The sequence below is a fragment of the Theropithecus gelada genome, chromosome 2, assembly GCF_003255815.1.
Source record: "Theropithecus gelada isolate Dixy chromosome 2, Tgel_1.0, whole genome shotgun sequence".
Classification (NCBI taxonomy): domain Eukaryota; kingdom Metazoa; phylum Chordata; class Mammalia; order Primates; family Cercopithecidae; genus Theropithecus; species Theropithecus gelada.
The window spans coordinates 41,513,258-41,528,848 of record NC_037669.1 but is presented as its reverse complement, the minus strand read 5'-3'; the positions used below and the strand labels follow the sequence as shown (position 1 = coordinate 41,528,848).

Here is a 15,591-nt window from a genome sequence, read left to right as displayed (position 1 = left end):
CTCATCCTCCTGGGCTCAAGTGATTCTTCCACATTGGCCTCCAGAGTAACTGCGACTACAGGCATGCACCATGATACCCAGATAACTTTTTTTTTTTTTTTACTTTTAGTAGAGATGAGGTCTTGCTAAGTTACCTAGGATGGCTGGTTTTAACCTCCTGAGCTCAAATGATCCTGCCTTGGCCTCCCAAAGTGCTGGGATTACAGGTGTGAGCTACTGGACCTGGCTCTGAAGGACTTCTTTTAATTTTTGTGTATGCATGCACATGGATGTGTGTGCAAGTCTGCTGGTCATGGTTTTTTTTTTGTTTGTTTGTTTGTTTGTTTTTGAGACGGAGTCTCGCTTTGTTACCAGGCTGGAGTGCAGTGGCGCAATCTCGGCTCACTGCAGCCTCCGCCTCCCGGGTTCAAGTGATTCTCCTGCCTCAGCCTCCCGAGTAGCTTGGATTACAGGCACCAGCCACCATGCTTGGCTAATTTTGTATTTTTAGTAGAGATGGGGTTTTGCCATGTTGGCCAGGCTAGTCTCGAACTCTGGTCTCAAGCAATCCATCCCCCTCAGCCTCCCAAAGTGCTGGGATTACAGGTATGAACCACTGCATCTGGCCCTTGCATTTTGTTTTTGATAAGAAATCTGTCATGCTTCTCTCTTTCTGTTTTTTCCTGCCTGCTTTTAGGATTTTACCACTGTTTTTGAGCACTTGAATTATGGTGTGCCTTGACATAGCATGTTTCTTGTGATTGGGGTTCATTGAGCTTTTTCAATCTCTGTGTTTATAGTTTTGGAAGATTTTCTGCCATGAATTAGTCAAATTAGTCAAAACCTGCAATCTCTGCCTCCCGGGTTCAAGTGATTCTCCTTTGTTTCTATCTTTGTTTTGTTAACATATTTTGGAGCTTTTTTTATGGGATTCAGTTAAATTCTTTGAAAAAAACTTGGTCCTTTCAGATCTTGCTGCTTTGATTTGTTAGGAGGGTTCGAATCAGTGCTCAGTCATTCCTTACTCCTGAGGCAAGACCTTGCTGAGTATCCTACTCAATGCCCTGAGAAGTGTTTTTTCACAGTTGGCTATATAACTGACACTCTTCCGGGTTTTGTGTGAGTACCAGGTGCTATTCTTTAATCTCTTCAGATAGGTAGGGGTAGTTCAGGTAGCCTTGGATGCTTTCCTCACATTCATGTGCTGCTCTGTACTTCACTGAACACTTGTTCAGTCCCTTTGCAGATCTGCAGAGTTTTCTCCGCATGTGACTTTTTCCCATCTGGTATTCTGTTCTGTGAACTGCAGCTATCTTGCTCTTTCTGGACTGTCAGCTCTGTCTTATGAACTTAGGGAGTCTACCAGGCTCAGTCTGTTTCCCCCTTCTTGGATCACAAGCTGAAAACTCTCTTAAGTCATGAAGCTTGGTCAGCTTTAGGGATCACTTTATTTGTTTTCTGCCTCTTTCAGAGATAATTATCCTTTGTTGCTTGATATCCAGTATTCTGAAAATGATTATTTTATTATTTTGTCTGGTTTTGGTTATTACTATTTCAGGTAGGAGGTTAAATCCGTTCCATGTTACTCAGTCTTCAGCAGAAGCAAAACTCCTCTATTGGGTATTGAGCTATATCTTTTTACGAAAGTTTTTTAAGTGGTTGCTCTAGGAAGTACAACATATATCCTTTTCAGTCTTCTTAGAGTTCATACTGTACTACTTCACTTAAAAGGTAGAATCTTTATAATCATATACCCTTACCCTATTCCTTATGCCACAGTTGTTGTATGTATTATATTAACAAAAGTGATAAGCCTCAGCACACAATTTTAATATTTGTGCTTAAAACGGTTATATAGATTTGAAAGACATTAAGGGGAAAATATTGACCTTAACATTTATCCACATATTTACCATTTGTAATGCCCTTTCCTCTCTGATGATCAGATATCTATTTGATACCATTTTCTTCAGCCTCTACAACAACCCATAATATTATAGTATAGGTCTGTCTGTGAAAAATTTTTCTTAGTTTTTTTCTTGTCTAAAAATGTCTTTATTTTACTTTTACTCTTGAATGATATTTGTTACTGGATATTATAATTCTGGATTGACAATTTTTCTTTCAGAACTTTTTTTTTTTTTTTTTGAGACAGAGTTTCGTTTTTGTCACCCAGGCGGGAGTGCAATGGCACGATCTCGGCTTACCGCTACCTGTGCCTCCTGGGTTCAAGCGATTCTCCTGCCTCAGTCTCCCGAGTAGCTGAGATTACAGGCATGAGTAACCACGCCTGGCTAATTTTGTACTTTAGCAGAGACAGAGTTTCTCCATGTTGGTCAAGCTGGTCTTGAACTCTCGACCTCAGGTGATCCACCCGCCTCGGCCTCCCAAAGTGCTGGGATTATAGGTGTGAGCCACTGCATCCAGCCTTATAGGCGTGAGCTACCACATCCAGCCTTTCTTTCAGTACTTTAAAGAAGGTGTTTCCCTCTTCTGGCCTATATTTTTTCCCTAAAAATTGGTCAGTATTCATTCAAATTGTTGTTCCTCTGTATGTAAAGTATCATTTGCCTATGGAGATTTTAGACTTTCCTTTTATCCTTGTCTGTGATGTACTTAGTTATAGTTTTCTTTGTCATTCTCTTGCTTGCTTTTGTTGAGTTTCTTACATATATAACCTTACATTTGAGAAATTTTTGACCATTTCTTTTTGTTTGTTTGTTTAGCTAGTTTTTATTTTTTTTAAATTTTTTATTATTATTATACTTTAAGTTCTAGGGTACATGTGCATAACGTGCAGGTTTGTTACATATGTATACTTGTGCCATGTTGCTGTGCTGCACCCATCAACTCGTCAGCACCCATCAACTCATCATTTACATCAGGTATAACTCCCAATGCAATCCCTCCCCCCTCCCCCCTCCCCATGATAGGCCCCGGTGTGTGATGTTCCCCTTCCCAAGTCCAAGTGATCTCATTGTTCAGTTCCCACCTATGAGTGAGAACATGCGGTGTTTGGTTTTCTGTTCTCATGATAGTTTGCTAAGAATGATGGTTTCCAGCTGCATCCATGTCCCTACAAAGGACACAAACTCATCCTTCTTTATGGCTGCATAGTATTCCATGGTGTATATGTGCCACATTTTCTTAATCCAGTCTGTCACTGATGGACATTTGGGTTGATTCCAAGTCTTTGCTATTGTGAATAGTGCTGCAATAAACATACGTGTGCATGTGTCTTTATAGCAGCATAATTTATAATCCTTTGGGTATATACCCAGTAATGGGATGGCTGGGTCATATGGTACATCTAGTTCTAGATCCTTGAGGAATCGCCATACTGTTTTCCATAATGGTTGAACTAGTTTACAATCCCACCAACAGTGTAAAAGTGTTCGTATTTCTCCACATCCTCTCCAGCACCTGTTGTTTCCTGACTTTTTAATGATCGCCATTCTAACTGGTGTGAGATGGTATCTCATTGTGGTTTTGATTTGCATTTCTCTGATGGCCAGTGATGACGAGCATTTTTTCATGTGTCTGTTGGCTGTATGAATGTCTTCTTTTGAGAAATGTCTGTTCATATCCTTTGCCCACTTTTTGATGGGGTGGTTTGTTTTTTTCTTGTAAATTTGTTTGAGTTCTTTGTAGGTTCTGGATATTAGCCCTTTGTCAGATGACTAGATTGCAAAAATTTTCTCCCATTCTGTAGGTTGCCTGTTCACTCTGATGGTAGTTTCTTTTGCTGTGCAGAAGCTCTTTAGTTTAATGCGATCCCATTTGTCAATTTTGGCTTTTGCTGCCGTTGCTTTTGGTGTTTTAGACATGAAGTCTTTGCCCATGCCTATGTCCTGAATGGTACTACCTAGGTTTTCCTCTAGGGTTTTTATGGTATTAGGTCTAACATTTAAGTCTCTAATCCATCTTGAATTAATTTTCGTATAAGGAGTAAGGAAAGGATCCAGTTTCAGCTTTCTACTTATGGCTAGCCAATTTTCCCAGCACCATTTATTAAATAGGGAATCCTTTCCCCATTTCTTGTTTTTGTCAGGTTTGTCAAAGATCAGATGGCTGTAGATGTGTGGTATTATTTCTGAGGACTCTGTTCTGTTCCATTGGTCTATATCTCTGTTTCTTAAAATATTTTTTCTTCCTATTCTGCCCCTCGTCTCTTCTGGTACTCCAATTACACGTATATTGAACCTTTTAATATTGTCCCACGTGTCCCTGAGGTTGTATTCATTTTTTTTTTTAATTCTTCCGTCTTCAGGTTGGATAATATCTGTTGATTTATTATCTTCAAGTTCACCAAGACTTTCTTCTGTTGTCTCTATTAAGCCTATCGAAATTTTCATTTCAGGTATTATGTTTATTAGTTATAGAATTTCAAACTGGTTCATTGTTACATTTTCTTTGTTCGTACTAAGATTTCCTTTCTTCTTATTCATTATGAGCATATTCATTTATGTCCTAAGCACAGATAAAATAGCTTCTTTATTAAAATTCTTGTTTGCTACTTACAAAATCTGCATCGTTTTATAGCTAGAATCTGTTGATTACATTTTTTTCCTTGAGAATGGGTCACACTTTCCTGTTTCTTTATGTGTGAATGGTTTTGTTTTGAATTCCAGATGTTGTGTTTTGTTCTCAAGATTCTATTTTATTATTTCTAAAATTTTAGTTACTTTTTATCAGACAGTAAGTTGGACTCAAACCCCAAACTCTGGCCTATGACAGAGAGGCATCAAAACTCCGTTCAGTTATTTTTGCCTTAGCTGGGCTGCTTTAAGTCAGTTCAACAAATACATAGTGCCATTGTTCAGCCGGCAATTTCAGCTAAGTTTATACACAGAATTCAGGGCTCCTCCTTCCTAACTCTTTTTCTTCTCTCTGATCTCCCTCCTCACTTCTTAGCAGCTATGTTTGTCCCAAACTCTTTCTTCTCATTCTTCAAGCCAGAAATATCTGTGGCTATTCTATTAAGAGTTTTACTTGCCCTGTGTACTGCAAACTGGGAACTTCCCTCAAAATAAAAGCCATAAAAACCCTAAATTCATCCCTTGCTATTTATTTTAAACATCGGATGAAGATTTTGGGGTCAAGTATGCTGTGAAGACCCTCATGGCTTAAAAATTCTACAATTGTATGAAAATTGTATAGAATAATACCCATGGAGAATAAAAAAATATGTAAAGACATAAAACTAAAGATGTGGCATAATTAGATATATGCCTATCCTTAGGACCAAAAATTCTGGATGTATAAATTAAGGCAAGGGAATTTTTATTATACTTGGAAAAAAATTATAGATATTCTTCCTTTCTTAAGAGGTACATATTCCTTTGCCTCTATTCCTCTTTGTGGAACCTCTCCTCATGTTCATTTTCCTTCAGGAGAGAGACCATGTTACTTGGTGGCATTAATCTAATCTTTTAATATTATTTGTTTGTGAACCTGAAAATGTTCTTTCTTATGCTATAGACTTGGAATTTCTATCTTTGTATTCCAGGCTTCAATCTTAAATTTAAAAGCCAATGAACTTGATATTTGTGTGAAATATTTTATTTCTTTTTCTAAATCTTTAGATAAAACACTTTTCTTCAAAGATTACCTAGGCAGATAAGTAGATGTTATTTTTAAAGTATTTTCATGGCTGGAGAACTTTTAGAAGACAAAAATGCTAGAGGCTATCTGGGCATTAGTGTGAGAATTTTCTACTGGAGAATCATTAATTTGTTGTCTTTCTACAATTTAGGCAGTCACTGAGGAGAATATTGCTTCTTTGCAGAAGAGAGTGGTAGAACTAGAGAATGAAAAGGGAGCCTTGCTTCTTAGTTCTATAGAGCTGGAGGAGCTGAAAGCTGAGAATGGTATGTATAAAAGAAAACCATAATTCTCTGTCTTCTTATCCCACAAGTACCTCTACTTTTATCATTATTTATGTGTAACATGTAGAATTCTCTGATTCCATGATAATAAAGATTTAGATAATAGAGCTGGTAACTATGAAAGATAAAATTAATACACATTAAACAATTAGAGCATAGTATCAGTGTTTACATAACATTTTGCATTATGGACTATACATGCTGCAGGATTTCTTTGTAACTCATAATCATTTTGGAATGGTCATTGTATCCTATAGGAAGTATGGCTTGAACAGGACCTTAGTAAGATGATTTTTAAAATAGGTAAAATGAAGAAAGAAAGGACATTCTGGTAGTAAATTTGTGGGATGAGGTAACAGAGATCAGTATAAAGGTTTAAAGGTAGAAACTATGTTGTGAGTGAGTGGTTTATGCTTGTGCTGTACCCTACTTAGAATCCTGCTCCTTTCCTTTAGTCTAGATGATTCTTACTCATCTCTCAGGCCTTGACTAGTATATTATCTTTTTCAGGAATTTGGTACTGATCCCCAAAAGTTGGGTTAAATGATTTTTTGTGTGCTTCCATAGTATCCTTTTATACTTTTAACATTGTATTAAAATGATCTGTTTATATGTTTGTCTTTTTTACTATAAGCTCTTAAAGTTTATAAGCTCTTCAAGGGCAGGGGCCATTTTTTTTTTTTCTATCTTTGCTTTACCCAAAACAAGTATACTACCTGGCAAATAATGGATACTGAATAAAGTTTTGTTGGATTGAACTGAACTTAGCATTTTATCCTATTGGATTGTGTGTGAACAGTTAGTGAGAATGAAGATGTGTCTCCTTCCACTTATCATATGCTTCATGTAGACTTTATGGATTTAGTAGCGTATCGTTAATGCTTTGTTGATCTAATTCATCTTGGATTAGCTGAGTACTACACTTTATCATTTAGGAGTGAGAATGAATAGCAAGTAAAGGTTGTAAAACTTTTATTAAACTCTAGAGCCAGTGTCTGTAACGTAACCATTTTACAGTTTTCCACTTAGATCTAAATGGAAGCTTATACACTTGTATCAGATGATTCCCACTATTTCTAATAAGTAAAGAACACCACGAATTCAGCTCATTATTTAACCCATTCAGAGCACTTCTTTGAGACCTTATCCATGATGCTTATTTTGCAGTTTTGCAAACAATCTGTATCCTGTCCATGTGGTTTCACATGGTTTGGAGGTATTATATGGGTTCCATTCCTTTGCTCTTTCCTGCAGGGATCACTGACCTTAAGGTTTTCTATATTGGTTTTTGTGTCTGGCCTCACAGATTACTTTTACCTTGTATGTCATGTTCTTTTCAACTCACCTTTTGCACTGACATTTCTACCACTGTACCTCTTTTTCAAGTAATCTTGTGAAGTGTCTGAACATATTATATAGTGTCTTGAATTCACTTGTCTCATCTATGGTGCCTTTCCTATATGCCAGGCACTATTGTCGTTCCTGGGGATATAGCTATGATCATATTGGAGGGGAAGACAGACTGCAAACCTGTTTATACATATAAGAAAGTTTCAGAGAATGAGAAGTATTAGGCTAAAAATAAAACAGGGTATTTCAAGTATGCCTTGGAGAAGAGGAACGCAGGATTGGAGTAGTGAGAGTAGGCCTTTCTGAGGACTTTAAACCTGAATGATGAAAAGGGGACAGCCATGCAAAGAGGCTAAGCAAAGAGCATTCCAGGCAGAGAAAAAAGCAGTACAGATGTCCTCAGGTATGAATGAACTTGGTAAGTTTGCAGAAGAGAAAACAGGCCAGTGTTTTTGGAGCAGAGTGAACGAAAAGGGTGCAATACAAGAAGAGGAGGTTGCAGAATTAGTAGGGTCAAAGCATAAGGGTTCCTGTAGGTCACATTAAGACATTTGGATACAGTATAAAAAATATATATATATGTATTTTTCCTTTGGTATATCTGTTTTATCTTCTCAGAAAGAATATAAGCTTCTTGAGGATATTGATATCGATGCTCAATATATACACATTGTAACAGAACTTGGGTTAAAACTCCAAAGACTTGGATTCTAATCCCAGCTCCCTGAACTAGCTGCATAATCTTTCGGGTCATGTCATTTCTTTGTTTCCTTATATGATCATTGAGGAGATAGGATAGCTCCCTTTTCGTGCTAAAATTTGATATCTTTATGAACATTGAAGAACACTGTAAGTGCTATATTAATGCCAAATATATATTACAAACATGGTAGGATTATAGATAAATTATATATATTGTCCTAGAAGTTCTGGATTATGCCACAGAAATAGCTGCTGCTCTATGTCCTGCACCCTGGCATCCTTCTCCTTTCAAACCTTCCACTATTTAGTATACTTCATTCAGTATCACTATCATCACCTAGTACTGTTCTATCTTATATCTCATGTAATCATATCCTCTTGCCACTTCTTTATTTTAATGAGGCTTTTTCCTCTCCCAAACTATTTTATTTTGTAAAAAAATTATTTCATGCATTTCAGATAGCTTCACATGCAATCCTGTTTGTTCATACACTCCATATATATCTTCTAAAGATATTTATTTTGTGACTTTCAGAAAAACTATCTTCTCAGATTACTCTTCTGGAGGCTCAGAATAGAATTGGGGAAGCAGATAGAGAAGTCAGTGAGGTAAGTGATATGTTCTTAATATAATCAGAACATGAACTAGATTAAGAGAAGGTAGCTTCATATGAAAACACGTCTATAATTTTCTAGTGTTGTCAGAGAAGTACATTACCTATAGTGTAAGACCTATTAAAGAGATTCATAATGGTTATTATATCTCATTTATTGTTACTTGTTTCTGAATATTAGAATTCATTGTCCTAAAGCAATACAAATATAGTAGCTACTAATTTGGGATTTGATAACCCATTTTTTTTATACTGGGTTATCATCTGTCTCAACTTCTTTGTTCATCTCAGAAGAGTTTCTCAGTGAAGAGATGAGATAAGATTGGCACAGTTTTACTAAGATTAAATAAAAAGGGATCTTTAGAGAATGATCCTTTTTATAATCTGAAAATTACTATAAGTGTATGGTTGCTTAGTATCATTCTGTTGATTTAAGATTATTGTTAGCTGGCCGGGCGCGGTGGCTCAACCCTGTAATCCCAGCACTTTGGGAGGCCGAGGCGGGTGGATCACGAGGTCAGGAGATCGAGACCATCCTGGCTAACATGGTGAAACCCCGTCTCTACTAAAAAAATACAAAAAACTAGCCGGGCGTGGTGGCGGGCGCCTGTAGTCCCAGCTACTCGGAGGCTGAGGCAGGAGAATGGCGTAAACCCGGGAGGCGGAGCTTGCAGTGAGCCGAGATCGCGCCACTGCACTCCAGCCTGGGTGACACAGCGAGACTCCGTCTCAAAAAAAAAAAATAAAAAAAAAAGATTATTGTTAGCTGTGTTGTGTTTAGTTAGCTATGTTCTTCTAATCAGTAAGTCAGTGATAGAATCATACATGCCCTTGAGGAATAATGTGGCTTCCTAACAAAAGGATCTGCTTACTTTTTTTTTTTTTTTTAATAGGAGTTTTATTCTGAAGAAAAAAAAAGCTTCTCATGTAAGGAATCTCCAGAAAATGAATTCCAGGTTTCCTTAGGTCTTACAAATAGGGCTTGACTTCAGTGCAGGATTGGCAGAGTGTCCTTGGAGGTCCGGTTGGGAAAGACAAACTGATTTGAAAAGGATTTAGCAGTGTTATGGTACAAAGAAGGTTTTGACCAAAAAGTCTGAAGTTGTAGAAGATGAAATACAAGTTTTTAATTGGGCTATTTTTTTTTAATGTTGTAAAACATTTGATTAAAGCTTTTTTTTTTCTTTTTCTAAAAATAGATCAGCATTGTTGATAATGCCAACAAGAGGAGCTCTTCTACTGAGGAAAGTGGACAAGATGTTCTAGAAAACACATTTTCTCAGAAACATAAAGAATTATCAGTTTTATTGTTGGAAATGAAAGAAGCTCAAGAGGAAATTGCATTTCTTAAATTACAGCTCCAGGGGAAAAGGGCTGAGGAAGGGGATCATGAGGTCCTTGACCAGAAAGAAATGAAACAGATGGAGGGTGAGGGAATAGCTCCAATTAAAATGGAAGTATTTCTTGAAGATACAGGGCAAAATTTTCCCTTAATGCCAAATGAAGAGAGCAGTCTTCCAGCAGTTGAGAAAGAACAGGCGAGCACTGAACATCAAAATAGAACATCTGAGGAAATATCTTTAAATGATGCTGGAGTAGAATTGAAATCAACAAAGCAGGATTGTGATAAATCCCTTTCTGCTGTACCAGATATTGGTCAGTGTCATCAGGATGAGTTGGAAAGGTTAAAAAGTCAAATTTTGGAGCTTGAGCTAAACTTTCATAAAGCACAAGAAATCTATGAGAAAAATTTAGATGAGAAAGCTAAGGAAATTAGCAACCTAAACCAGTTGATTGAGGAGTTTAAGAAAAATGCTGACAACAACAGCAGTGCATTCACTGCTTTGTCTGAAGAAAGAGACCAGCTTCTGGCTCAGGTGAAGGAACTTAGTGTAGTAACAGAATTGAGGGCTCAGGTAAAGCAACTGGAAATGAACCTTGCAGAAGCAGAAAGGCAAAGAAGATTTGACTATGAAAGCCAAACTGCTCATCACAACCTGCTCACTGAACAGATCCATAGTCTCAGCATAGAAGCCAAATCTAAAGATGTGAAAATTGAAGTTTTACAGAATGAACTGGATGATGTGCAGCTTCAGTTTTCTGAGCAGAGTACCCTGATAAGAAGCCTGCAAAGCCAGCTGCAAAATAAGGAAAGTGAAGTGCTTGAGGGGGCAGAACGTGTGAGGCATATCTCAAGTAAGGTTGAAGAACTGTCCCAGGCTCTTTCACAGAAGGAACTTGAAATAGCAAAAATGGATCAGCTCTTACTGGAGAAAAAGAGAGATGTGGAAACCCTCCAACAAACCATCGAGGAGAAGGATCAACAAGTGACAGAAATCAGCTTTAGTATGACTGAGAAAATGGTTCAGCTTAATGAAGAGAAGTTTTCTCTTGGGGTTGAAATTAAGACTCTTAAAGAACAGCTAAATTTATTATCCAGAGCTGAGGAAGCAAAAAAAGAGCAAGTAGAAGAAGATAATGAAGTTGTTTCTGGCCTTAAACAAAATTATGATGAGATGAGCCCAGCAGGACTGATAAGTAAGGAAGAACTCCAGCATGAATTTGACCTTCTGAAGAAAGAAAATGAGCAGAGAAAGAGAAAGCTCCAGGCAGCTCTTATTAACAGAAAGGAGCTTCTTCAAAGAGTCAGTAGACTGGAAGAGGAATTAGCCAACTTGAAAGATCACTCTAAGAAAGAGATCCCACTCAGTGAGAGTGAGAGGGGAGAAGTGGAAGAAGATAAAGAAAACAAAGAATACTCAGAAAAATGTGTGACTTCTAAGTGCCAAGAAATAGAAATTTCTTTAAAACAGACAATATCTGAGAAAGAAGTGGAACTAGAGCATATAAGGAAGGATTTGGAAGAAAAGATGGCAGCTGAAGAACAATTACAGGCTCTGGTCAAACAGATGAATCAGACCTTGCAAGATAAAACAAACCAAATAGATTTGCTCCAAGCAGAAATCAGTGAAAACCAAGTAATTATCCAGAAGTTAACCACAAGTAACACGGATGCAAGTGATGGGGACTCCGTAGCACTTGTAAAGGAAACAGTGGTGATAAGTCCACCTGGTACAGATAGTGGTCAACACTGGAAACCAGAACTAGAAGAAAAGATACTGGCCCTTGAAAAAGAAAAGGAGCAACTTCAAAAGAAGCTACAGGAAGCCTTAACTTCCCGCAAGGCAATTCTTAAAAAGGCACAGGAAAAAGAAAGACATCTTAGGGAGGAGCTAAAGCAACAGAAAGATGACTACAATCGCTTGCAAGAACAGTTTGATGAGCAAAGCAAGGAAAATGAGAATATTGGAGACCAGCTAAGGCAACTCCAGATTCAAGTAAGGGAATCCATAGACGGAAAACTCCCAAGCCCTGACCAGCAGGAATGGTGCTCTCCCACTCCAGGTTTAGAAGAACCTTTATTCAAAGCCACAGAACAGCATCACACTCAACCTGTTTTAGAGTCCAACTTGTGCCCAGACTGGCCTTCTCATTCTGAAGATGCGAGTGCTCTGCAGGGCGGAACTTCTGTTGCCCAGATTAAGGCCCAGCTGAAGGAAATAGAGACTGAGAAAGAAGAGTTAGAATTGAAAATTAGTTCTACAACAAGTGAACTTACTAAAAAATCAGAAGAGGTATTTCAGTTACAAGACCAGATAAATAAACAGGGTTTAGAAATTGAGAGTCTAAAGACAGCATCCCATGAAGCTGAAGTTCGTGCAGAAAGCCTGCAGCAGAAATTGGAAAGCAGCCAACTACAAATTGCTGGTCTAGAACATCTAAGAGAATTGCAACCTGAGCTAGATGAACTACAAAAACTCATAAGCAAAAAGGAAGAAGACGTTAGCTACCTTTCTGGACAACTTCGTGAGAAAGAAGCAGCTCTCACTAAAATACAGACAGAGATAATAGAACAAGAAGATTTAATTAAGGCTCTACATACACAGCTAGAAATGCAAGCCAAAGAGCATGATGAGAGGATAAAGCAGCTACAGGTGGAACTTTGTGAAATGAAGCAAAAACCAGAAGAGATTGAAGAAGAAAGTAGAGCAAAGCAACAAATACAAAGGAAACTGCAAGCTGCCCTTATTTCCCGAAAAGAAGCACTAAAAGAAAACAAAAGTCTCCAAGAGGAATTGTCTTTGGCCAGAGATACCATTGAACATCTCACCAAGTCTCTGGCAGATGTGGAAAGCCATGTTTCTGCTCAAAATAAAGAAAAAGATAAAGTCTTAGGAAGGTTAGCTCTTCTTCAAGAAGAAAGAGACAAACTCATTACAGAAATGGACAGGTCTTTATTGGAAAATCAAAGTCTCAGTGGCTCCTGTGAAAGTCTAAAACTAGCTCTAGAGGGTCTTACTGAAGACAAGGAAAAGTTAGTGAAGGAAATTGAATCTTTGAAGTCTTCTAAGATTGCAGAAAGTAGTGAGTGGCAAGAGAAACACAAGGAACTACAAAAAGAGTATGAAATTCTTCTGCAGTCCTATGAGAATGTTAGTAATGAAGCAGAAAGGATTCAGCACGTGGTGGAAGCTGTGAGGCAAGAGAAACAAGAACTGTATGGCAAGTTAAGAAGCACAGAGGCAAACAAGAAGGAGACAGAAAAGCAGTTGCAGGAAGCTGAGAAAGAAATGGAGGAAATGAAAGAAAAGATGAGAAAGTTTGCTAAATCTAAACAGCAGAAAATCCTAGAGCTGGAAGAAGAGAATGACCGGCTTAGGGCAGAGGTGCACCCTGCAGGAGGTACAGCTAAAGAGTGTATGGAAACACTTCTTTCTTCCAATGCCAGCATGAAAGAAGAACTTGAAAGGGTCAAAATGGAGTATGAAACCCTTTCTAAGAAGTTTCAGTCTTTAATGTTGGAGAAAGACTCTCTAAGTGAAGAGGTTCAAGATTTAAAGCATCAGTTAGAAAGTAATGTATCTAAACAAGCTAACCTAGAGGCCACTGAGAAACACGATAACCAAATGAATGTCACGGAAGAGGCCACACAGTCTATACCAGGTGAGACTGAAGATCAAGACTCTCTGAGTATGAGCACAAGGCCTGCATGTTCAGAATCGGTTCCTTCAGAGAACAGTGCCAACCCTGCTGTAAGTGAGGATGTCAGCTCACATGATGAAATTAATAACTACCTACAGCAGATTGATCAGCTCAAAGAAAGAATTGCTGGATTAGAGGAGGAGAAGCAGAAAAACAAGGAATTTAGCCAGACTCTAGAAAATGAGAGAAATGCCTTACTGAGTCAGATATCAACAAAGGATGGTGAACTAAAACTGCTTCAGGAAGAAGTAAGCAAAATGAACCTGTTAAATCAGCAAATCCAAGAAGAACTCTCCAGAGTTACCAAACTAAAGGAGACAGCAGAAGAAGAGAAAGATGATTTGGAAGAGAGGCTTATGAATCAATTAGCAGAACTTAATGGAAGCATTGGGAATTATTGTCAGGATGTTACAGATGCCCAAATAAAAAATGAGCTATTGGAATCTGAAATGAAGAACCTTAAAAAGTGTGTGAGTGAATTGGAAGAAGAAAAGCAGCAGTTAGTCAAGGAAAAAACTAAGGTGGAATCAGAAATACGAAAGGAATATTTGGAGAAAATACAAGGTGCTCAGAAAGAACCTGGAAATAAAAGCCATGCAAAGGAACTTCAGGAACTGTTAAAAGAAAAACAACAAGAAGTAAAGCAGCTACAGAAGGACTGCATCAGGTATCAAGAGAAAATTAGTGCTCTGGAGAGAACTGTTAAAGCTCTAGAATTTGTTCAAACTGAGTCTCAAAAAGATTTGGAAATAACCAAAGAAAATCTGGCTCAAGCAGTTGAACACCGCAAAAAGGCACAAGCAGAATTAGCTAGCTTCAAAGTCCTGCTAGATGACACACAAAGTGAAGCAGCAAGGGTCCTAGCAGACAATCTCAAGTTGAAAAAGGAACTCCAGTCAAATAAAGAATCAGTTAAAAGCCAAATGAAACAAAAGGATGAAGATCTTGAGCGAAGACTGGAACAGGCAGAAGAGAAGCACCTGAAAGAGAAGAAGAATATGCAAGAGAAGCTGGATGCTTTGCGCAGAGAAAAAGTCCACTTGGAAGAGACAATTGGAGAGATTCAGGTTACTTTGAACAAGAAAGACAAGGAAATTCAGCAAGTTCAGGAAAACTTGGACAGTACTGTGGCCCAGCTTGCAGCCTTTACTAAGAGCATGTCTTCCCTCCAGGATGATCGCGACAGGGTAATAGACGAAGCTAAGAAATGGGAGAGGAAGTTTAGTGATGCGATTCAAACCAAAGAAGAAGAAATTAGACTCAAAGAAGAGAATTGCAGTGTTCTAAAGGATCAGCTTAGACAGATGTCCATCCATATGGAGGAATTAAAGATTAACATTTCCAGGTAAATGAGTAGTGAATTTTTTCCTCCTCCAGACGTAACTGGAAGCAAAGAAAGTCTCTAAACTATTTGTTTCCTTTTAGACAATGGGACTAATTTTGGCATAAATTCCCATGGGAGATATATTCCCTCTCACATCTACTCTTTTTTTGGCAAAGAACAATCCTGCTACAACTGCATGAACATGAAAAGTTCACATCTCTTCCCATCTTTCTATTGAGAGATTTCTTTATTTCTGTTTTGTTTAAGATGGAGTCTTGCTCTTATCACCCAGGCTGGAGTGCAATGGCGTGCTTTTGGCTCACTGCAACCTCTACTTCCTGGGTTCAAGCAATTCTCCTGCCTCAGCCTTCTGAATAGCTGGGATTACAGGAGCCTACCACCACGTCCAGCTAATTTTTTGTATTTTTAGTAGAGACAGGGTTTCACCATGTTGGCCAGGCTGGTCTCGAACTCCTGACCTCAGGTGATCCACCCGCCTCGGCCTCCCTAAGTGCTAGGATTACTGGCATGAACCACTATACCTGGCCTCTGTATTTCTTTTCATTTCCATTTCAACTACTCTTGCCTGGATTTTTACCAGAGTACTCTCAAATTAATTGCCTTGGTGTCCTAGATAGTCTCATCTTTTCTCCTTCCTGTAGTCCACATTAATTGATACTGCATATGCCTT

General features: G+C 38.2%; 1 protein-coding gene across 6 annotated transcripts in view; it reads left to right on the top strand.

Moving 5' to 3' along the window:
* Window positions 1-15,591, top strand: part of GOLGB1 (golgin B1) — a 98,365-nt gene that overhangs the window by 49,293 nt on the left and 33,481 nt on the right. For all 6 annotated transcript variants that reach the window (XM_025375076.1, XM_025375080.1, XM_025375082.1 and 3 more), the window contains 3 exons: window positions 5,735-5,849; window positions 8,455-8,528; window positions 9,733-14,921. In XM_025375076.1, coding sequence (XP_025230861.1) covers window positions 5,735-5,849; window positions 8,455-8,528; window positions 9,733-14,921 — 5,378 coding nt within the window. The remainder of the gene's footprint in view (window positions 1-5,734; window positions 5,850-8,454; window positions 8,529-9,732; window positions 14,922-15,591) is intronic.